Source organism: Balaenoptera physalus, assembly GCF_965194825.1.
Source record: "Balaenoptera physalus genome assembly, chromosome: 19".
In the NCBI taxonomy this organism is placed as follows: domain Eukaryota; kingdom Metazoa; phylum Chordata; class Mammalia; order Artiodactyla; family Balaenopteridae; genus Balaenoptera; species Balaenoptera physalus.
This window is the reverse complement of record NC_138900.1, coordinates 68,123,115-68,144,126: the sequence shown is the minus strand read 5'-3', so window position 1 is coordinate 68,144,126 and position 21,012 is coordinate 68,123,115. Positions and strand designations below refer to the sequence as shown.

Genomic DNA, 21,012 nt, shown 5'->3' with positions numbered 1-21,012 from the left:
AAAGGTCACAAAGGCCAAAAAAACATCTGTGCGTCTGTAACCTTTACCCTGAAGTGTGAGTCACTACACAGGCTCTGCTGGGCAGCGGACAGAGCCCAGCTGCCACACTCCCCACGGAGAAAGGCCCAAGGCTGGCTGGTGGCTACGGAACAGCCAAGGCCTCCTGACCCCGGGGGAGTTTGTGGCGCACACGTTGGGGTTCCTCCAGCACCTGGGTCATCCGTCACTGGCAGCAAAATCACGCTGTCCTTCTACTTGTTTGGACAAAAGTGCATCTGCAGTCCAGCCAGAGCTCGCAGGGCAGGGTGGGAAGGCTGGCCGGTGTGCGGCCTCCATCCCGAGAGGTTTGGTCTTGGAGCCCGAGGGTGGCCCCAGGAGCAAACAGGTGCCCCTTCCAGGAAGGTTTGTCCTCCTGTAGGGAGCCTCCACCCCCATGTCACCAACACATCATGACAGAGGGCCAGAGGCTGGCTTCTGTTCTAGTCATGCCTGGGGTTGGCTCAAAACTCAGGCCTTGGAGGGCGAGACAAGCGGCAGCAGCAAAGGACCCGCCAGAGGCCCATCCGAGCAGAGTGACTCCCACACCACCCTGGGCAGGCCCCCTGCAGCTCCATCAGGTCTGAGGTGCCCCGGGGACCCAGGAGCCCCCAATCAGGAACGGAAGCCTAGAAGCACGCCCCGCCGCTCCCCTCCTCCCAACAGAGAAAGGGGGGAGGCCAGCCGAGACCCAGGCTGCCGGCCCCTGGGATGGCAGCCTTTGGTTTCCAAGGAGGAATTTTAGGCTATGTAAACCCACTCTTCTCTCACCCCTCAGAAAGGTCACTGAACTCGTCTTTTACCCGATCATCCGAGGTTGGAGATGGAACCTGCTTCTCACCCAACTGCCCTGAGAAACAAAGAACAAGACTCCAGTCACCCGTCACCCCCAGACGGCCAGGCGGCGCTCCCCGTGAGGATGACGGGGAGCCTGGGGTCCCCCTGCCTCCAAGTCACTCACCTCCCGACCCATCCCCCACATGGGGGTGGCCCCAGCGCCGGGCCACCCCCATGTCGAGCCAACAGTAGCAACACCAGCAAGCCCAGCCCCTCCCCAGGGGTTCGGATCCAGCCGCTTTGGGATGGGATGACTTGTACTTTGTGGAGGTTTTGGGACATTTAAAAAAATCACTGTTATCCGAGTACTGCAGGCACACAGTTTAGAAACCCAAGCAGTTCTAAGAACCGTGCAGCACAAGTCTCTCCCCTCCAGCATGAGCGTCGCCCTCACTCTGAACCGTCCGGTGGCTGAGGGTCAGCACACGGGGCAGCCTGGTGCCCACACGGCAACAGGCGCCCACATGGGGGCCGAGAGACGCGGGCCGGAAGCCAGCCTGGCCCTCCTAACACGACGTCTGCGAACAGCGGCGCCCAACCCACAGTGCCGTGGGATCGGGCCCCGAACAAGGGGCCGGCCCAGAGCAGCCCGTCCACACTGGTCCCACCGGGCGCTGGCTGAGGCCCAGGGAGTGACCTGCAGCTGGCTCAGGAGAGCCTCAGACACCAACCGCCGTCGTGCCCCACGAGGCCCCCATCCTCTTCCACCCTCCGTGCCCTGGGCCCACGCAGGCTTAGAGGAAGCCTGGAGGGCAGACGAGGGTGCCTTCACAGAAAGCGCTGGAACAGGGTCCTTGGCCCCTCCCTGTTGTCAGACGGCCGTGAGGCGGCGCTGAGGCGGCCCCCGGCATCACCCCGGCCCCTCCGCGCACGACACCGCAGCCACCGCCCCAACACACGCTTCCTGTCGAGGGCTCTGCCTGGCCCAGGACTAGGAATCCTGGTCAGACAGCCCAGAGGTGCCTCCTACCTGGGGCCCCGCTGTGGGGGAGGCTTGGCTGAGGCGGGGGGCCCGGCCCAGGCCCCACCGGGTCGCCATCTGAAGGAGGCCGGGCTGTGTCCGTGCTGGGCAGCGTCTCGGTCTCGGCCCCGGCCGCAGTCGCTCTGCCCTGGGAGCTCTGAGGGGCAGCCCCGCTGGGGCTGGACCCCCGATGCCGGGGGAGCCCCGGGGCCGAATCCTTGTCCCACGTCCGCCTGACGCCCAAGGCGCCATCCAGCAAGAGGGCCCCGCAGCTGGAGTCGGCGTCCATGGTGTAGTCGTGCCCTCGGTCGCAGCCCCACACGGCCCGGACGATGCCACAGTACTCGGAGGACAGGGTCCTCTGGAGGCTGGGCAGGGCCCCGCAGCCGGCCGCGTGTCCGTGCACCCACCCCACCAAGCCGCGCAGGCCCTGGGGGCTCGAAGCGATCAGGTCCACTGAGGAGAGGCAGAGACGCCAGGCCGTGGCCGGTCAGCACGCGCACCTCCCACCCCGCCCACCCCACGCCCCACCCCGGGGGTGCACTCACCCACACACGCTCCCTCCTCCGCCCCCGTCCGAGGCTGGACCCTGCAAAGGAGCAGTGCCGCCCACTGAGAGCAGGAGTGGGCCCCGCGGCTGCTCCGCGGGCAGTCTGAGCCCTCTCCTCCAAGGCCGCCCGCCGGGCCCCCCTGCCCACACACCCGTCGCGCTGGTGCTCACGAGCGTCCGCCTCACCCGGCACGATGGGCTCCCCGTGCGGAGGCTCCCACCCGGGCCGCCCTGTGCCCACGCGGCCCCGCTCGCGGGGTCTCCTGCACGCCCCCAGCGAACAAGAGAGGGCGCCTACTTTGCGCAAGGCTTCCGGCGGCCCGTGGGGGGGACGTTGACCCTCTGCAGGAAAGACGTGAGGAGGCCGTGGCACTGGTAGAACTGGGCGTGGCAGTTCTTGCAGACAAACTGGGACAGAGCCGGGTCCTGGTGGACGGCCACCCCCAGGAGGCGCTGGAAGTCCCGGACAAAAACACGGTCCCCAGGGGGCGGCCTTTCTGAGCTCTCCCCAGGCGCCCTGCCAGAGATGCTGCGGAGACTCCGGGAGGAGAACTTCCCGTGACAGAGGCGACAGTGCCCCATGGCCAGGGCCCGGGCCGTTCCTGGGCAAGCACAGGAAACATGAAGTCAGGCATGCAAGACAGCTCCCAGGGGAGGTGAGGCCCACACTCTGCCAGCCTCCCAGCTCCTGGAGCGGGGCCTACCCAGACATGCCCCTTAAACACAGGCGCAGGTCTGGGCCAAAGGCAAGCCTCTGGCTCCGGTCTCCCAGGCGAATACACAGCCTTTGGGGAGAATGGCCAGTGGAGGGCCTTCTGGGCTAGAAAACCTTTCAAAGAATTCTAAATGCCTCCAAAACAAGGCCAGTTTTTTGGGGTTTTTTTTTGGCTCCGTTGGGTCTTCGTTGCTGTGCACGGGCTTTCTCTAGTTGCAGCGAGCCGGGGCTGCTCTTCGTTGCGGTGCGCGGGCTCTAGGCACACGGGCTTCGGAAATTGTGGCACGTGGCCTTAGTAGTTGTGGCTTGCAGGCTCTAGAGCGCAGGCTCAGTAGTTGTGGCACATGGGCTGAGTTGCTCCGCAGCTTGTGGGATCTTCCCGGACCAGGGCTCGAACCTGTGTCCCCTGCATTGGCAGGCAGATTCTTAACCACTGTGCCACCAGGGAAGCCCAACAAGGCCAGTATTACTCTGATACTAAAACCAGACAAGGACACAACAAGAAAAGAAAATTACAGGCCAATATTCCTAATGAATGTAGATGTAAAAATCTTCAACAAAATAACAGCAAACTGAATTCAACAATTAATTTAAAAGATCATGGAGACTTCCCTGCTGGTCCAGTGGTTAAGAATCTGCCTTCCAATGCAGGGCACATGGGTTCGATCCCTGGTTGGGGAACTAAGATCCCACATGCCACGGGGCAACTAAGCCCACACACCACAACTACTGAGCCTGGCGCCACAACTACAGAGCCCACACGCTCTGAAGCCCACGTGCCACAACTACAGAGTCCATGCACTCTGGAGCCTGCGTGCCACAACTAGAGAGAAGTCCATGCGCCACAACGAAAGATCCCGCGTGCCACAACCAAGGCCCGATGCAACAAAAAAATATATAAATAAAATAAATAAATAAATAAATAAGTAAATAAAAGATCATGCACAATGATCAGTTGGGATTTATTCCAGGGATGCAAGGCTGGCTCAACCTCCCCAAATCAATCCATGTGACACACATTAACAAAATAAAAAATAAAAATCATACAATCATATCAATAAATGCAGAAAAAATGTTTCACAAAATTCAAATCCATTCACGATAAAAACCTCAATAAATTGTGTACAGACAGTGTACCACAACATAATAAAAGCCATATATGACAAGCCCAGAGATAACATCATACTCAATGGTGAAGAGCTAAAAGCTTTCCTCTAAGACCAGGAACAAAGCAAGGATGCCCACTCTCACCATTTTTATTCAACATAGTACTGGAAGTCCTGGCCAGAGCAGTTAGGCAAGAAAAATAAAAACCACCCAAATCATAAAGAAAGAAGTAAAACAACCTCTATTTGCACATGATATTATATATAGAAAACTCTGTAAGACTCCACCAAAAAAACTGTTAGAATAAACAAAGTCAGTGAAGTTGTAGAGTACAAAATCAATATACAAAAATTGGCTGACTTCTAAATACTAACACACTATTAAAAATTAAAACAACCAGATTTATAATTGTGTCAAAAAGAATAAAATCATTAGGAATAAATTTAACCAAGGAGGTGAAAGACCTGTACACTGACAACTATAAGACACTGAAGAAAGAAACTGAAAACACAAATAAATACAAAGATAGTCCATCCTCGTGGGTTGGAAGAATTAATATTGCTAAAATGTTTACACTCCCCAAAGCCATCTACAAATTTAAAGCAACCCCTATCAAAATCCCACTGGTACTTTTCACAAAAATACAACAATCTTAAAATTTATATGGAACCAAAAAAAAAAAAAACCATGAATAGCCAAAGCAATCCTGAGAAACAAGAACAAAGCTGGAGGCGTCATTTCAAACTATATGGAGGCATGATCACGGAGGCATGATTTCAAACTATACTACAAAACTACAGTAATCAAAACAGTACAGTGTTAGCATAAAAATAGACATGTAACCTAATAAAACAGAATAGAGAACCCAGAAATAAATTCATGCATACAGAGCCAATTAGTTTACAACAAATGAGCCAAGATATACAATGGGGAAAGGACAGTCTCTTCAATAAATGGTGTTGGGATTGGGAGATTGGGATTGACATATATACACTAATATGTATACAATGGATAACTAATAAAAACCTGCTGTATAAAAAAATAAAATTTAAAAAAAAATGGTGCTGGGAAAACTGGAGAGCCATATGCAAAAGAATGAAACTAGACCACCACCTTATATCATACTCAAAATAAACTCAAATGTATTACAGATTTGAAAGACCTGAAAGCATAAAACTCCTTCATAGAAGAAAACATAAAGGTAAGCTCCTTGACATGGGTCTTGGAGATGATTTTTTGGATTGACACCAAAAGCAAAGGCAACAAAAGCAAAAATAAACAAATGGGACTACGTCAAACTAAAAAGTTTCTGCACAGCAAAGGAAACCATCAACAAAATGAAAAGGCAACCTACTGAATACAAAAAAAAGTTTGGCAATCATGTATCTGATAAGGGGTTAATAATCAAAATATGTGAAAAACTCATACAACACTATAATAAGAGCACAAATAATCTGATTTTAAAAATGAGCAAAGGATCTGAAGAGACCTCTTTCCAAAGAAGGCATACAGATAACCAACAGGTGCGTGGAAAGGTGCTCAACATCACTAATCATCAGGGAAATGCAAATTAAAACCACAATGAGATATCACTCCCACCTGTCAGAATGGCCATCACCAAAAAGTCAAGTAATAACAAGTGTTGGTGAGGGTGTGGAGAAAAGGGAACCCTTGCGCACTGTTGATGGGAATGTAAATTGGTGCAGCCACTATGGAAACAGTATAGAGGTTCCTCAAAAAATTAAAAACAGAACTACTACACGGTCCAGCAATTCCACTGCCGGGTGTTTATCCTAAGGAAATGAAAACACTAACTTGAAAAGATATATGCAGCCCTATACTCACTGCAGCATTATTTATAATAGCCAAGGTATGGGAACAACCGAAGTGTCCACCAATGGGTGAATGTTTAAAGAAACTGTGGTACATATACACAACGGAATATTTACTCAGCCATGAAAAAGTGAGAAAATTCTGCCATTTCCAACAACATGGATGGACCTTAATGGCATTACACTAAGTGAAGTAAGTCAGATGGAGGAAGATGAATACCATATGATCTTACTAATACGTGGAATCTAAAAAAAGAAAAATCCTGAACTAATAGTTACAGAAAACACATTAGTGGTTGCCAGAGAAGGGGAGTGGGGTGGTGAGTGAAATGCATGAAGTGGTCAGAAGGTACCAACTTCCAGTTATAAGTCCTGGCAATGTGCTATACAGTATGGTAACTACAGATACTTCAGTATAATACTGCGTTGTATATTTGAAAATTGCTGAGATCTTAAAAGTAGATCCTAAAAGTTCTCATCTTAGAGAACTTAGAAGGGAAAACAACTTCTAACTACAAGGGGTGATGGATGTTACCTAGTACACCTGAAACCAATATCATGTTATGTGCCAATTATACCTCAAAAAACTCCCCCCCCCAAAAAATAATAATAAAAAAGAAAGTTTGAGTAAATAAATAAATGCCTCCACAGCTATGGAACTTCATAAACTAAGCTGGAAACTTCATTCCTCTTCACATCACCCTCCTGCGACCAGAACTGAAAGAGCCGCGCCCATGCTCTGCTTCTCCGGGGGTCTCCTGTCTGCAAGTGTAGACGATGCCACCTCCCTCTCTGCCCCGGGGGAGGACTACATGAGAGAAGCGTGAAGTCCTTCTCGAGGGGGCAAAAGCATTACACGAAGGCAAAGTGCATATTAACGCCCATACCGCCTGCCAGGAGGGGGCCCCGGCACTCCTACACTTAACCCTCTTAGTTCTGTTTTAACGAAGAGGAAGCTAAGGCCCAGACCAGTTTAAGCCATTATCCAAAGAGCACAGGGCAAAACCACGACTGAAACTCAGGCCTGCCCGACAGACGGCAAGACTTGAGCACTAATTACTCAGTGAGCTCAGAGTGGGCGCCGAAAGGACAGCTGTCTTGCGAAACATCACCCAGAGCAGCTGCGGCGTCCGCCGCGGAGACCGCCTCACCCCCTCCAGGCGGGGAGGCCTAGTCCGCTTTCTGAGGAGCCAAGGCACCCTGGGCCGGGCTGTCGCGGGGCGCGGGGGCGAGCGGGTGGTCGCGGGGGGCCGGGGAGTCACGGGGGGCCGGTGCTCCCCGGGGGCCGGGTGGTCGCGGAGAGACGGGTGGCCACGGGGGGCTGGGTAGTCACCGGGAGCCTGGGGGGTCGCGGGGGCACTCGGCGGTCACGGGGGGCCCCCGCCCGCCGCCCCTCGAGCCCGGACGGCAGGACCCACCTGCCTCGTCGGCGCCGTCCTCGCCCGCGTCCGCGCAGGCCCGCGTCGGGCCCCAGCCCAGCCGCGCAGCCACCAAAGCCGCCGCCTCGGCCACGTCGGGACCGCTGCGGGAGGGGCGGCCCCGGGCCCGGCCACGGCCACAGCTGCCGCCACCGGAGCTCCCGCGCTGCCCGGACACCCCGGGCGACAGGAAGCGCCCGAGCCGGTCCCGCTTCATCGCTGTGGCGGCGGCTTGAGCTCGGCCCCGGCGCTCCGCCCCGTCCGATTCCGTTCGGCCCCGCTCGGCTCCGCTCGGCTCCGCCCGGCCCCGCCCGGCCCTGCTCGGCCCGGCGCTCCGCCCCGTTCCTCCTCGCTCGGCCCCACTCGGCCCCGCTCGGCCCCGCTCGGCCCCGCTCGGCCCTGCTCGGCTAGCCGGGCCAAGAGGCAGGGCTAGGTGTTGCTCCGCCCGGAGCCTCTCGTCCGCTAGGTTGGACTGTGCTCGCTCATTCAGTTCGACCCCGCCGTTCGGCTCCGCGGGACTCACTGGAAGCGGGGCGGGGCGATGAGGGAGGGGCGGGGCCAGTGATGGGGGCGAGGAGGGTGAGGAAACAGGGATTGGACGGATTGACAGCGGGAGGGGAGTGGCGAGGAAAGGGAGGAGGGGAGGGGAGAAGCGTAGCGAGGAGGGGCGGGGCGATGAGGGGAGGAGGGGACTGCGGAGGGGAGGGGCGGAGTGAGGAGGGCGGGGCAGCACGGCATGAGGAGGGAAAGGGGCGGGGCGTACGCGGTTGCCCTGTCACCGACAAGGAATGATGGCATCGGTAGTTGCACTTACACTGTCGTGGCAACTGCGGGAGGAGAGTATTTGAGAGCTCCGTCACCCCCACCTCCGCCCCTTCAGCTCCAGGAGCGGAGGGCGCCGCGTGTCGGGGGGCGGGGCTGCCGGAAGTGGCCGCACGCCGGTACCGCCTTTTCCGGCGGTCCGGGGCTCGGGCGGCACCCGCGGCCGCGCACGCCGCGTTCCGGTATCCGGGCCAACCGCCCCGCCCCTCGGCCGCCACCGCCTCCCCCGCCGGCGCCATGGCCGCTGCGGTCGGGGACGGCGCGGTGAAACCGCTTCAATGCGCCATGAAGCTGGCCAACGGGGCCATCGAGCTGGACACCGGCAACCGGCCCCGGGTGAGGCGGGCGGGGCGAGGCGGGGGCGGTCGCCGACCCGCGGCCAGCCCGGTGGGCGTGGGCGAGGGCGGGGCTGCGGGGTGGGCGCCTCCAGGCCTCTCCGAAGGCTCCGGGGCGCGGGCTCGGGCTTCGGCCGTGACCTTGGACAGCTCCCGCCGGCTCCTGCCCTCAGTTTTCCCGTCTGTTCAGCAAGTCGGGAATATGAGCCGAGGTGTTTTCATTTGTGAAGGGGACTCAGGAGGGTCCGTGAAGCAGCCTTCCAAAGTGTATCTGGCAGACAATCCCGTGTGTTTGTATAGTTTGGGGGCGGGCCCTGTAGCTTTAGTCAGATTCCCGAAGGGGACGGTATCCATAAGAGGTTAGCTGCGGCTTTCCAGTCGCCTTCAGAGCTTGTTTGGAAGGAAATGCCGGCGGGGGAGGGGTGTGGCTTGTCTCCAAGAACGAGTGTTAATCCTAAGGGTGGCGACCGCGTGGAAAAGCCGGCTGAGTCACACCGGGCCGCCCAAGGAGGGGAGGAGGCCGCGGGTGCCTCCGAAAGGCATTCCGGTCTTCCATCCGCTGCCTTCCCCAAGTCGGGATCCTAGGGCAGCAAATGCCCCCACAAGTCAGAAATCCTTCCCGGAACCCATTTTATCCTTATCTGAGGTGTAGACTTAAAGGTGGGTAATTTGAGAACGGGGATGCAGCAAAACAAACAAAAAGCAAAGCACCATGCTATGGTTCCAAACGCCCTGAGCTCTGTCAGGGAGCCCTGAACAGGACGGTACGATCACCCTCTTGAAAATACTGACATTCTAGTGTCAGACTGCTGCGTGCCCAGGGAGTACTTACTCTGGGGTTCGGGAAAGGGTTTCCCAGAATCCGAGTCAGAAAGTGATTCTGAGATTTACAACACACTCCCTGATTCACCTCCCAGGAAATATTTTTTTAAAGCCACTGAGTGAATGGCCCCTGAGTTACACAGGAAGAGAACTTGTTGCATAGAGTGGAGAATGGCAGCACCTGCCAAGGCTCCTTACCCTGGCCCACTGACAGAGAACCTCCGTTCCTTCCTGTGCTGGAGAGAAAGGCCGTGATGCCAGCTTCAAGTCTAGAGCAGAGGGGTACTCTCCATGCCCCAGCAGAGCAGTTACCAGTGAACCCGCTTGGCCACTGCAGGTGTATCTCACAGATAAGCAGGCACCACTGTTCCTGTGTTTCCACAAGGGCACTGAGCAGGCATGATGGAATTATGCGCCTCTACTGGCCTGACCGCTGCCATTTCTCTTCCCTGGGCACAGGAGGCATATACAGAATACCTGAGGAGCGTCCACTACATCTCCCAGGTGCTGCTAGAAGAAGTGGAGACCTCCAAAGGTACAGCTCCTCCCAGGCCGGGCAGACTGTGGACAGCTAAGCCTTTGATGGGTCCCAGGGCCCCAGGCCTGGGGGTGTCCTGTGTCTTACCTGCCGGGCCATTAGTAGAAGGTGGGCGGCTGAGCACTCAGTAAGCATGAGCGTGACAGGGAGCAGGAAGGGACGGCTGCTGTGACTGAGGGGATGGAGATGGGCTGGGACATGACCAAAGACTGGACACTGAACCCCAGTCCAGGGAGGAGTGAGCTGCACGATGGTGGAGGACTGGGGGCAGCGTCCCAGCAGAGGGCGTTGCAAAGGCCCTGAGGTGAGAGTGGGTGCCAGATACAAGAAGGGTAGGCAGGCTGGAGAGGGGAAGGTGCAGTTGGGGCTGGCAGGTCCTTGGGATGGACCTGGGGTTGTTCTGGCACGAGGCGAAGCTCGTGGAGGCTTTGTGGGGAGAGGCCGGCATGGGAGCAGATCCTCCAGGAGGCTTCCACAGTGAGGACAGCAGTGGTGGGACTGCCTCAGGTGGAAGGAGCGAAGGGCTTGGGGCATGTTCTCTAAAGATGGGCCTCACCAGACATTCCAAGGGGACGGTGAGCTGCCCGGAGTGGGGGGTGGAGGGCCAGTGAGTACAGGAGGCGGTGCAGGAGGCGGCAGGAGCAGACGTGAGGGAAGAATTGAGGCCTCCGTCAGGAGCACATTCTGCTCGAGGTGTCCAGCAGCCCGACAGCAGTCAGGGAGAGGTGGGAGTCTCCACCCTGGGGAGCCAGGGAGCTCAGCAGAGCTCCGGGCACTGGGAGGAGGGCACGGTGGGAGCAGCCGCGAGGGGACGTCCTAGAGGAGAGACCTGAGAGAAGGGCAGGACTGAGTGGGTGAGGGCCACTGCACTGGGAGTAACGTGGCTGAACAAGGGTGTGGTGCAGGTCCGGCCGTGAAGGGAGCAGGGGTGGATCAGGAGCCGGGCTGCTGGGGTCCAGGGCAGAGTGTCAGGTGGCAGCTCCCACACCCTGAGTTTGCTGACAGGAGCGATTCCCAGAGGGAGTGCAGAACAGAAGTCCTCCAGCCGCACCAGGGGTGAGCTTGGACACAGCCAGAGGGCGGGAGATGGGTTTTGAAACTGTCTCTGTGAAACAGCCGTGCTGACTGCAGGGCCCACCTGGGGGAGGAGCTCTGTAAGTAAAGTGAAGCCGTCAGTGAGGAGAGAAGGCCCAGTTAGTTATAGAGAAGGCTCTGATGGTCCAGGTGAGAGGACAGGACAGCCACACACAGGGCCAGGAGGTAAACCCAAGGCAGATGGTCAGAGATGAGGAGGGAGTGGGCTCACCTTTGTTTCTATCCCAGCAAGAATCTGATTAGCGGTAGAGGTGATGGTGACCACCTTTCTTGTCGCTTGCTCCCCAGAAGCTGGGGAAACTGTGACCCCTGACACCTCGAAGATGCTGAAGCTGGCTGAGCAGTGTCTGGAGAGGGCCCAGTCGACAGCTGCCAAACTTGGTGGGTGTCCGGCAGAAAGCTTTCTTAGGACATCACCACCCCCCCAAGTCTGCATCTCCTTTTTTTTTTTTTTTTTTTTTTTTTAAATTAATTAATTTATTTTTTGGCCGCGTTGGGTCTTCGTTGCTGTGCGCGGACTTTCTCTAGTTGCAGTGAGCGGGGGCTATTCTTTGTTGCAGTGCGCAGGCTTCTCATTGCAGTGGCTTCTCTTCGTTGCGGAGCACAGACTCTAGGCACGCAGGCTCAGTAGTTGTGGCTCGCGGGCTCTAGAGCGCAGGCTCGGTAGTTGTGGCACACGGGTTTAGTTGCTCCACAGCACATGGGATCTTCCCGGACCAGGGCTCAAACCCTTGTCCCCTGCATTGGCAGGCGGATTCTTAACCACTGAGCCACCAGGGAAGTCCCAAGTCTGTATCTCCTTTGTGGAATGTCAGGCCCCTGTGCAGACCCTTGGCTACATATGTCTTACAGGGAAAACATGCCTGAGGCCAGCCATGCCTGTGGCTGCTCCCGTCCCCTCTCCTACCAGCCGACACCGCCGGGTATACTCAGATGAGGGAGGGAAGCTCTCTCCATTTCTGCCGCCTGAGATCTTCCAGAAGCTTCAGGTTGTAGAGTCACAAAGCTCTAAGAAGTAAGATGGGTCAGAACGGAAGGTGGGCTAAGCCTGGGTTTGGAGGCAAAGTGAGCTAACCATGGTGGATTTAGTCAAAAGGGATCCCAGAATGGAAATACCTGGTGCCTGGCAGAAACAAATGCAAACTGTCTCTGGAGCAAAGCACCTTCAACTTTCATAAAATGAGTGGTACATAGTCAAAGATAACGAAGCACAGAAAGAATCAAGAAACTGTAAACGAGAGATAGGTAGCAGAAACAGACCTTCAAAGTCTTCAGATAGAGTTATGGGACACATTATAATACAATCACGCTTTCTGTATTTAGAGAAATAAAAAGCAAGTTTGAAAATACCTGCAGGGAACAAGAAGCTATAAAATCTGACTTATAATAGGGGTCAAATAGAATTTATAATAGGGGTCAAATAAGAACCAAGTAGAAACAAAATTAAAAATACTGAAATTATTTTTAAACACTAATCAGAAACAACGACAACATATTATATTCTCCTGTAAACATACACACATGCACACAAAAAGAAGGGGACAAGTTTAAAAGAGCAGAGTAGACACAGCTAAAGACAGAATTAGAGCGTTGGATAAAAGGTTAAAAAATACCCTGAATGGCTCACACACACAAAAACACATAGAAGGTCTAACGGGTTATTGGAATTCCAAAGAAAGATGAGAAAGAAAATGGGAGAGGAGCATTATTTGAAGAGATAAAAGCAATTTTCTAGAACTGGTGAAAGACACTGAGACAAAGATGCCAGAATCCCAGCAGGATAAGCAAGAGGATGGGCTCTTCCTGCTGCTGCTGCCAGGCCTTGAGCCACAGCTACACCCTGTCTCTGCATGTGCAGTTCTGGGGCAGGGCCAGGCACCAGACTTCCGTCCCAGGATAGTCTCGTGTCCCCATGACTTACCTCCTCCCACCCATGAAAGCAGGAAGACGTGGGACCAGACGTTTTGATGGTGAGGGGGCTGTTGGTGGCTGTTACAGAGTAGCTGTGAGACACCCCCCCACCCCCACCCCGCTTTCATGGGTTGCAAACTAATCTCGCTGTTTGGCTCACATGGTGCCTTCAAAGAGTTTCATGCTGTTAAGAAACACATGTGACTGGTGTGCATAAAGGTCTGGGATCCAGGCAGTAGGGCCATGTTTCAGGGAGGCAGGTGTCTCCCGCCCACCCCAGACCTCCTCCCTCCTTTACATTCCTGCCTGCCCCCATCACCACCTCCTCACCTTCTGGTCTCAAGGCAGGGTCAGGAAGGGACCTCAGGTGACCAGAGCGTTCCTGGGCTTCCTGGAGCCTGGACAGCAGCTTGTCACCATTCCAGGGAGTTGACACCCCTGGAGGAGGCGTCCCTGCAGAATCAGAAGCTGAAGGCTGCCTATGAGGCCCGGATGGCCCGTCTGGACCCCAGCCAGGCCATGCAGAAGACATCCCTGGTGAGCGGAGCCCAGGAGGGTCTGGAGTGAGGGCGGTGGGGGGAGTAGGCCTTATTCCATCCTTCCCGTCCTAGACCCTGTCCCTGCAGCGGCAGATGATGGAGAACCTGGTGATCGCTAAAGCCCGGGAGAAGACAGTATCCTTTCCGTCCATCCTTAGTGTGCAGAGGCTTCAGCTGAGGGAGGGGGCAGGGAAGTAAAGATGCCAGGGTTCAGGTGTGGAAACAGAGTTCTTCCAGTTTCGGAGACACTTGTCCTCAGGGGGTGGTTCCTGCCCAGCCCCGCTTCCTCTCGCCTCCCGGCCTTTACACAGGCCACCCTGCCCCTCCCAGCACCCACAGACTCCTCTCCACCCCTCAGGTCGACTAGGACTTGCCTTCCCTCCCTGAGCGGGCCTGTCCTCTGGCCCAGCCCCTCCTCCCACCCATCCCAAAGGGCCCCGTGTCCGGCAGGGCGCTGGGACGCCGGGGGGTTCGTGCACGCCGCGTCAGAAGGGGCTTGACTCTGCCGCCCCAGCTGCAGAGGAAGATGGAGGAGCGCCGGCTGCGGCTCCAGGAGGCCGCCAACAGGTGCGTCTCCGCCTTCGGTCCCGGGACTCCTGGGGGGGCCAGGTGGGGACTCCCGCGCCCGCCTGTCCAGCCCTGAGGCCCCCAGACCTGTCCTTTCTCCCAGGAGGTTCTGCAGCCAGGTTGCCCTGACCCCCGAGGACCGGGAGCAGCGAGCCCTCTACGCCGCCATCCTCGAGTACGAGCAAGACCACGTGAGTGCGCGGGGCGGGGCGGGGCGTCCGCAGGGAGGCCTGGGCCCCTGGGCGTGGCCTTGGCTTGGGAGGAGGGGCTTCCCGCGGGCTCTTCCCCCAAGGTCTACTGTCCTGCAGGACTGGCCAAAGCGCTGGAAGGCCAAGCTCAAGAGAAGCCCAGGGGACCTGTCCCTGGTGACCAGCCTGGTTTCCCACCTGCTCAGGTACCGGCCGTCAGCCCCTCCCCCGGCTGCAGGCTGATGGCGGAGGAAAGGATTAAGAAGGAGAGAGGAGCAAGGCGGTCTGGGGTGACCGCACGGGCAGCAGGCCACGCTGGCTCTCTCGGAGGCCCCCGCCTGTGACCCCGGGGCCGCCTGTCCGCGAATGGCCTTTTGGCTTCTCAGAAGGGTGGGACAGGCCTTACCTGCAACATTCAGCCACGAGGAATAGTCCGTGCGTCCCTTCCCTGAAATCCCTCACGGCGGGGCCACGTGGCCGTTGGGTGGGGGTCGGGTAAGGGCCTCGCAGGGTCGGCGGGCCTTCTCAGCTCCCCGGGTCACCCAGCGAGGGGACTGCAGCCCCAGCCCGACGGGGCTGCCCTCACACGCTGCCTCTCCCCCCACTCACAGCGTCCCCGACCACCCCATCTCGCAGCTCCTGAAGAAGCTCCAGTGCGCGGTGTACCGGGCGCTGTACCCCATCGTGAGCAGGGGCGCCGCCTCGGCCCTGGGCTGCCGTTCCCTGCCCCCCGACGCCGACGGGCTGCTGGCTCCTGGAAGCCGGCGGCTCCGACCCTCTCAGAGCCTCTACTGCATGCCCTCCCCCCCGGAGCCCAGCCCAGCCCCAAGGCCCACAGACGGCACCTCCGCCAGCGCCTCCATCCCCCCACCCAACCCCGGCAACCCGGACAGAGGGGCAGACGGCAGCCCCGCGGGGCCTCCCTCACCCCTGGCGGACACTTCATCTGACCTGCCGGGCAAGGACAGCTCCTTCGGGGACCTGGAACAGTTCTTGGCTACTCCTGAGAGGAGGGGCCGGGGCCCTGGGGGGCGGCCTGAGCCCCAGCCCCCAGGGCTAAGGAAGGAGCCGTTGCTGGAGCAGCTGAAGGGCACCGTGCAGGACATACACGACGCCATCGGTGAGGCCCGCGGCGCGGGCCGGGTGGGCGGTGGGGGAACTGCTCTGTCTGAAGCCCGCACCCTCGGAAAGCTTGTCACAGGCCAGGGATGGGCCCGGTCCGGCGGAGGCTTCCTCTGGGTGGCATCCAGGCCGGCCCTGCTCTGCAGAGCCCTCCCCTGGGGCCACGCGTCCAGTTTAATAGAGAGGCACACACCCTGCCCCAGAGAGCTGCTGGGGCCGGCAGTGGCCAGGGTCTCCCTCCATCCCTGGCTGTCTCCTCACGGGGCCACACGGGAAGAACAGCCGTGTCCGTTTCACTCTTGTGTTTGGGGGAGGGTCTGCCGTCAGAGCCTCTGGCTGCCAGGTGGTCCTAGCTGCCCCGTTAGGTCCGACCCCCGCCCTTCCAAACCCAGGGCTCTAGCTGTGTGCGGCCTGGTGGCGGCTCATCTTCTTAGCTTTTTCCATTTTGAGAAGAGTGTGTGGGTTCCGTAAGGGACCCAGGGTGGCAGGGGACTTCACGTCCCTTCCAAGGAGGAAGGCTGTCAGGGTTTCCTAAGAAGCAGCGAGAGAGGCCTCGCAGTCAGGGGCCCGTGTTGTCTGAGAGACTCTGGGTGAGTACCCCCTCCTCCCCGGTGGGGGGCGGGTTCCTTCATCTCCCTGGGCCTCAGATTTCTTGTCTTCAGATATGCTTCTGAAGTTCCTCTGGGTGCCACAGTTTGGGGTACAGACCCTTTTCAGAAAGAAGCTGTCTTATGCCCTCCCTCCCAGGCTTGTCTCCTTGGCCCCCTGGGGGAGCTGCATATGACCCTGTGACCCCTAGGGATGAGGGCCCCGACTCCCTGCACCGACCTGGGCCGCAGCGTTTGAAGTGGGGGTAGGCAGGGCCAGGCAGAGCCCCTCCAGCTGAGCCGGGAAGCTACCTGTGGCTCTGCCCATCCCAAGGCTGGCTCTGGGGCGGCGGGGAGGAGCAGGCAGGTGGGGACCCTTCCTGGGCACCCCAGGTTGGCTGCGGGTGGGAGAGGCCTCCAGGGGCTGCCAGCGGGGCTGGAGGTCCCAGCTGTCCCCACAGTGCCGCTGTACCGGCTCTGCTCCCGGCAGACAGGCTGCTCTCGCTGACCCTCCTGGCTTTTGAAGGCCTGAACACGGCCGCCTCCAAAGACCGCTGCCTGGCCTGCATCGAGGAGCCCTTCTTCTCCCCGCTGTGGCCCCTGCTGCTGGCCGTGTACAGGTACGGCCCCGCCGCGTGTGCATCCCTGAGCTGCCTTCCTTCCAGGCCTCCTCAGGTGTTGCGCGTGTGCAGGCGGTGCCACGCCCACCCTCCCACGGTTCGGGGCGTGGCCGGCTTTCCCCAGTCCCGCCCCTGTCCCCTCCCGGGAGGGGCCCTGGGCCGCTGAGCCTGGCCTCTCTCTGCCCCAGGAGCGTTCACCGCCTGCGGGAGGCCGCCCTGAGCAGGAGCATGGAGCTGTACGGGAACGCGCCCCCGGCGGCCGTCGGCGTCCCCACCAAGCTCCTCCCCCGGGACCCCGAGGCCACGGCAGCCGGCGCCTACCCCTACTGTGCCGCCGCCCAGGAGCTAGGGCTGCTGGTCCTGGAGAGCTGCCCCCAGAAGAAGCTGGAGTGCATTGGTGAGGGGGGACGGTTTGGTTGGAGTAAAGGGAGAAGGGGGTCAGATCAGAGTCCCGCCCCAGAGGGCGGCTGGAGTCTGCGCCTTCACTCCTCAGCGGCAGGCCCTCCTCCTGTCCGGTGGGGGTGTGTCCCGTGGGACATGAGTGGTGATTGTGCAGGCTCTGCCCAGCCCTGCACGCGATGGGGGTGGGGCAGTGCCCGGGGCCGTACCGGGACGCGATCCCCACCCCCTCACCCGAAGCCTGGCTTTTGCGACGCAGTGCGGGCCCTGCGGGTCATCTGTGCCTGCGCGGAGGACTACCACCGGGCTCGCGAGGCTGCGCCCCAGCCGGGCATCGCCGCCATGTGAGTCCCAGGAGGCCGCGGACTGTGGTGGGGACCGGGCGCGGGAGGGGCTGCCTTCAGAGGCCAGGGGAGCGGGAACCTTTCCACCCAGGCCCCGGCACTGGGACCTCGGGTTCCCGCCCGGCGCCTGGCCCTGCTTCTCCTTGGGGAGAGTGCGGCCCATTTCCACCAAAGATCCTGGGCTCCAACCGTGCTGACGACGCCGTCCAGCCCCTTGCTAACCCGGTGGCGTGGGCCCCCCTCAGGCGCACACTTGGGGAAGCCGCCCTGGTCCTGTGCTGAGCCCCAGCCTGGGGTTCCTGCACCGTCCCTGCCCCAGCCTCCTGAGGCGGTCAGGGGTCTTCCCCACCTGGGTCCTGCCTTATCTCACCTGGACCGGCCTGTAGCCAGCAGCCTCCTTCCCTGGCCCTGGCGCCCACCTGGGGCTGGTGAACCCTCACCCTATGCCAGAGACCGGGGTCACCTTGAAAGCACCTGTCCTTGCAGCCGGCTGGGTGGGCGGCGGGGTCAGGCCGGGGGACCCACCTGGCTCTCACCGGCCACCATCACTATTTTACCATCTGGTCTCCGAAAAAGTTGCAGCAGGTGAAAGGGCCCCAGGACTGAAAGTGTTTCCGAGTCCCAGCTGCAACCCCACGCTAGCTCTCTCCTCAGGACATCCGAGGAGCGGGGGGGGTGCTGTGTGTCCCTGCAGGTGTGTGGCACCCAGGGAGGTGGGGGCAGGAGTCCCTGGTTGGTCATCAGGTTCAAACCAGTCTGCCTCTGTGCTCCTCGCTCAGAGTACTGGCCCGTGGGCCCTTCGCCAGGGTTTTGAGCATCCCCCAGGGCCTCCCTTGCTCACTTAGGTGCCTCTTGCGGAGGGTCTGGGGTACCTGGAGTGGCACGTGAGTGACCCTGACCCCAGGAGTGAGCAGACTGCCTGGGACATGGGCTGTCCTCTCTGTCATCCCATCCCCGGGCTCGGGCAAGCTCACGGGAGAGCTTCACTGTGGGGCCTCCCTGGTCCAGCCCTGGGCTCTGCGGCACAGGGTCCCCGTTCAGGATGGCCACGGCGCTCCCAGGTGGTCTCTTGTCACGCTGACCCAAGCCCACCCCCAGCCCCCTGAGGCTGGCGGGCAGGAGGGGCACAGGGACAGCATCCAGCAAGCCCAAGGCTGCTCCAGGGACCAAGCTGGGAGGCTTCAGGGCTGTGGGGATTGAGCAGCGCCCCCGGTCCCTGGAGCCTCCTGGCCGGCTCTGCGTCTCCCCAACAGTGGCGCCGACGACCTGCTGCCCATCCTGTCCTTTGTGGCGCTGAGGAGTGGCCTCCCCCAGCTGGTGTCGGAGTGTGCAGCCCTGGAGGAGTTCATCCACGAGAGGTGGGAGCCTCGGGCCAGTGTGGGGGCTGAGCTCGTGCTCCCACCCATGCATGGGGCCCACGGCCCCTCTCCCTGCCCCTCACCCAGCACGCCGCCCAGAGGAGCCAGGGGGCCATCCCCTGAGCAGCGTCTGCCTGGGGAGTGGGCCGTCCCCCAGCCCAGTGCCCTGACAGCCCATGGGACCTCAGCATCCAGGTTCTGCCCCGCAAGGGCAGGTGCCCCTTCCAGAACGTCGGGGTTTCCTTGCATCCCTCCAGTGACAGGTGCTTGTGCCGCCTCCGTGCAGGTACCTGATCGGAGAGGAGGGCTACTGCCTGACGTCACTGCAGAGCGCCCTGAGCTATGTGGAGCTGCTGCCCCGGCGGGCCCTGGGCAAGTAGCAGAGGACGGGCTGGCCAAAGACTGGCCCGGAGGCACCTGCATGGGGCGGTGGGCTGGCCGAGGTGGGGCTCTCGCCCCCGCCTGACATCAGCCCCTAGGGCTCAAGGAGGCCCCCTCTGCTCCTGATAGGATGGGGCTGACCCGAGTCAGCTCCCAGGAACCAGGCCCTTCTCTTTCCTGTCCCCACCTGTGAGAGGCCTCGTGCAGGGAAACTGGGCTCCCCTGGGGCCTGCACAGTCCGACGGCTCAGTCCACTGATGCCCCGCAGGCCCCGCCAGCCCAAGGACAGGGGGGCCGTGGGCCTGACCGAGGGCAGGTCTGCTTCTCTCCCTTCCCATCCCCCGTGACACGCAGAGCTCCCTGAGCCAGGTTCTTGTCTGAGTCGAGGAGAGAGCCTGTCACCCCACAAGAGGCCTGGGGCCCAGGTGGGTTTAGACTGTGCTATTTATTTATTGGTCACTGACCACTCTGTCCTGGAGATCCAGGTGTCCCCAGGGCACCTGCCCATGTGTGGGAGCTCTGAGCCACACTCCCACCCTTGGCAATGGGCATGGACATCCTGAGACCCCTGGCAAATCCCCACTCCCACTCAGCCCCTTCGGGGTCGGTGTGAACCCAAGGGTCGGCGCCTGCCTGTAGCCCCACCACCTGCCCACCCTGACTGTTACAGGCCCCTGGGCAACCAATGACCCAGCTGGAAATAAAGAGGTCACTGGTGTCTCCGTCAGCGCGGCTCACCTGCTCCCCATCCCACTGGCGAGGCGGAGGCCTGGGCAGCACAGCCACTCCCAGCCAACCAGCCAGAGCCAGACGGTCCCAGAGGCCCCTGGGGCCATCGCCAAGCCCAGCCCGCCTCCCAGACCTCTGCCCAGAAGTGGGATCCGTGGGGCTGCTCCTTCTAGCACTGGACACACTCTGGGGGGCCTAGCAGGTTGGCAGGGTCAGAGGTCATCACTGGGCAGGACCTGAGCCTGGACCACTCCTCCCGAAGGGTTCCCAGGAGTCATGTTGCTCTCCAGGTGGGGAACACATGCAGGTGGCCCGGCCCCAGCCTCAGGCAGCACCTGCCACCATGGCAGAAAGTGGTGTGGGAGCAGCGTGGGGGTCTCTGGGGAAGACTCAGCTGGACCTGACTGTGTGTTCTGTGCACGCAGTGTCCCAAGGCTGTGCGGGAACCTCGTGAGGAAAGTGAGGCACGGAAGGGGAAACGCCTTCTCCAGGCCACACCTCCCGGTGGCAGAGCTCGCTTCGAGCCCAGCAGGTTGACTCCGGAGGCCAGAGGGGGCCGGGGACGTGACCCCAAGGGCAGGCCAACCCAAGTTCCGGGGGCAGCTGCCTCTTTCGGGAGCCTTTGTGGGCAGGGGTCCCCTGCCCACCAGCACCCCAGGAACGACAGGCGGGCACCCGCCTGCTCACCCTGCCCTGCCCTCAAAGCTCTCAGTCCCTGAGTCCCTGCCCTCTCCAGAGGAAGCCCCCCAGCCCTGGACACAAGGCCCAGCCAGCCATGAAGCCTGGGGAGGCTGACCCACCTGCTCCAGGCCTTGGCGGTCTCAAGGATGGGATTTTAAGCCCCCTTTCATAGAGCAGGTGGACGGTGGAGCGAAGCCTGACCGTGGGCGCTCCTGCTGGCTTTGGGGAGCTCTCTGGAGGTGCTGATCGGACGGCCTTCCTGCTGCTGACTCTGGGCCAGTCCTTCAGCCTCTCCCAGCCTACAGCCTTCCGTAAGACGGGTGAGTGATGGATTCTTCACACAGAAAATCCTGCAGATCAACAAGAAAAAGGCAGGAGCCCCAGTCAGGAAAATAGCAAAGGCTGTGAACAGGCTGTCTTCAGAAGAAGAACTTTAAAAAGCTCATCAGCATAAGAAGAGGTGTTTAAAGTCATTTTAAAAATCAAGAAATGCAAATTAAAACACTTACAAGACAGAC

At 59.6% G+C, this 21,012-nt stretch overlaps 2 protein-coding genes across 17 annotated transcripts in view; one reads left to right on the top strand and one right to left on the bottom strand.

The window, feature by feature from the left end:
- The window catches only part of ZNF276 (zinc finger protein 276), a gene marked incomplete at its 5' end in the record, with an annotated part of 15,667 nt that extends 7,150 nt beyond the window's left edge, over positions 1-8,517 (bottom strand). For 2 of the 4 annotated variants that reach the window (XR_014256920.1, XM_082438487.1), the window contains 5 exons: positions 840-886; positions 1,844-2,290; positions 2,683-2,986; positions 7,457-7,978; positions 8,271-8,517. Coding sequence is in view for 2 of the 4 variants with exons in the window: in XM_082438487.1 (XP_082294613.1) it covers positions 874-886; positions 1,844-2,290; positions 2,683-2,986; positions 7,457-7,978; positions 8,271-8,517 (1,533 nt within the window). Of the gene's footprint in view, positions 1-807; positions 887-1,843; positions 2,291-2,382; positions 2,424-2,682; positions 2,987-7,456; positions 7,979-8,270 lie in introns of those variants that run through there. The other 2 variants (XR_014256921.1, XM_082438488.1) reach the window with 2 other exon arrangements.
- VPS9D1 (VPS9 domain containing 1) lies at positions 8,484-21,012 on the top strand. Of its 13 annotated transcripts, none has more exons than XR_014256918.1 (17): positions 8,484-8,614; positions 9,895-9,970; positions 10,979-11,029; positions 11,357-11,449; positions 11,921-12,083; positions 13,324-13,516; positions 13,591-13,653; positions 14,033-14,085; positions 14,189-14,276; positions 14,394-14,479; positions 14,885-15,393; positions 16,473-16,602; positions 16,791-16,999; positions 17,096-17,345; positions 18,599-18,703; positions 18,990-19,509; positions 20,239-21,012. XR_014256918.1 is itself a non-coding variant. In XM_082438477.1 (16 exons), the coding sequence occupies exons 1-16, from the start codon at positions 8,516-8,518 to the stop codon at positions 19,081-19,083; spliced, it is 2,016 nt and encodes a 671-aa protein (XP_082294603.1). In that variant the 5' UTR covers positions 8,484-8,515; the 3' UTR covers positions 19,084-19,811. The 13 variants fall into 13 exon arrangements, 11 of the variants coding, with proteins under 11 accessions (XP_082294603.1, XP_082294611.1, XP_082294607.1 ...); XR_014256919.1 differs by lacking the exon at positions 20,239-21,012 and adding an exon at positions 19,755-19,811; XM_082438477.1 differs by lacking the exon at positions 20,239-21,012 and having other exon boundaries at positions 13,405-13,516; positions 17,261-17,345; positions 18,990-19,811.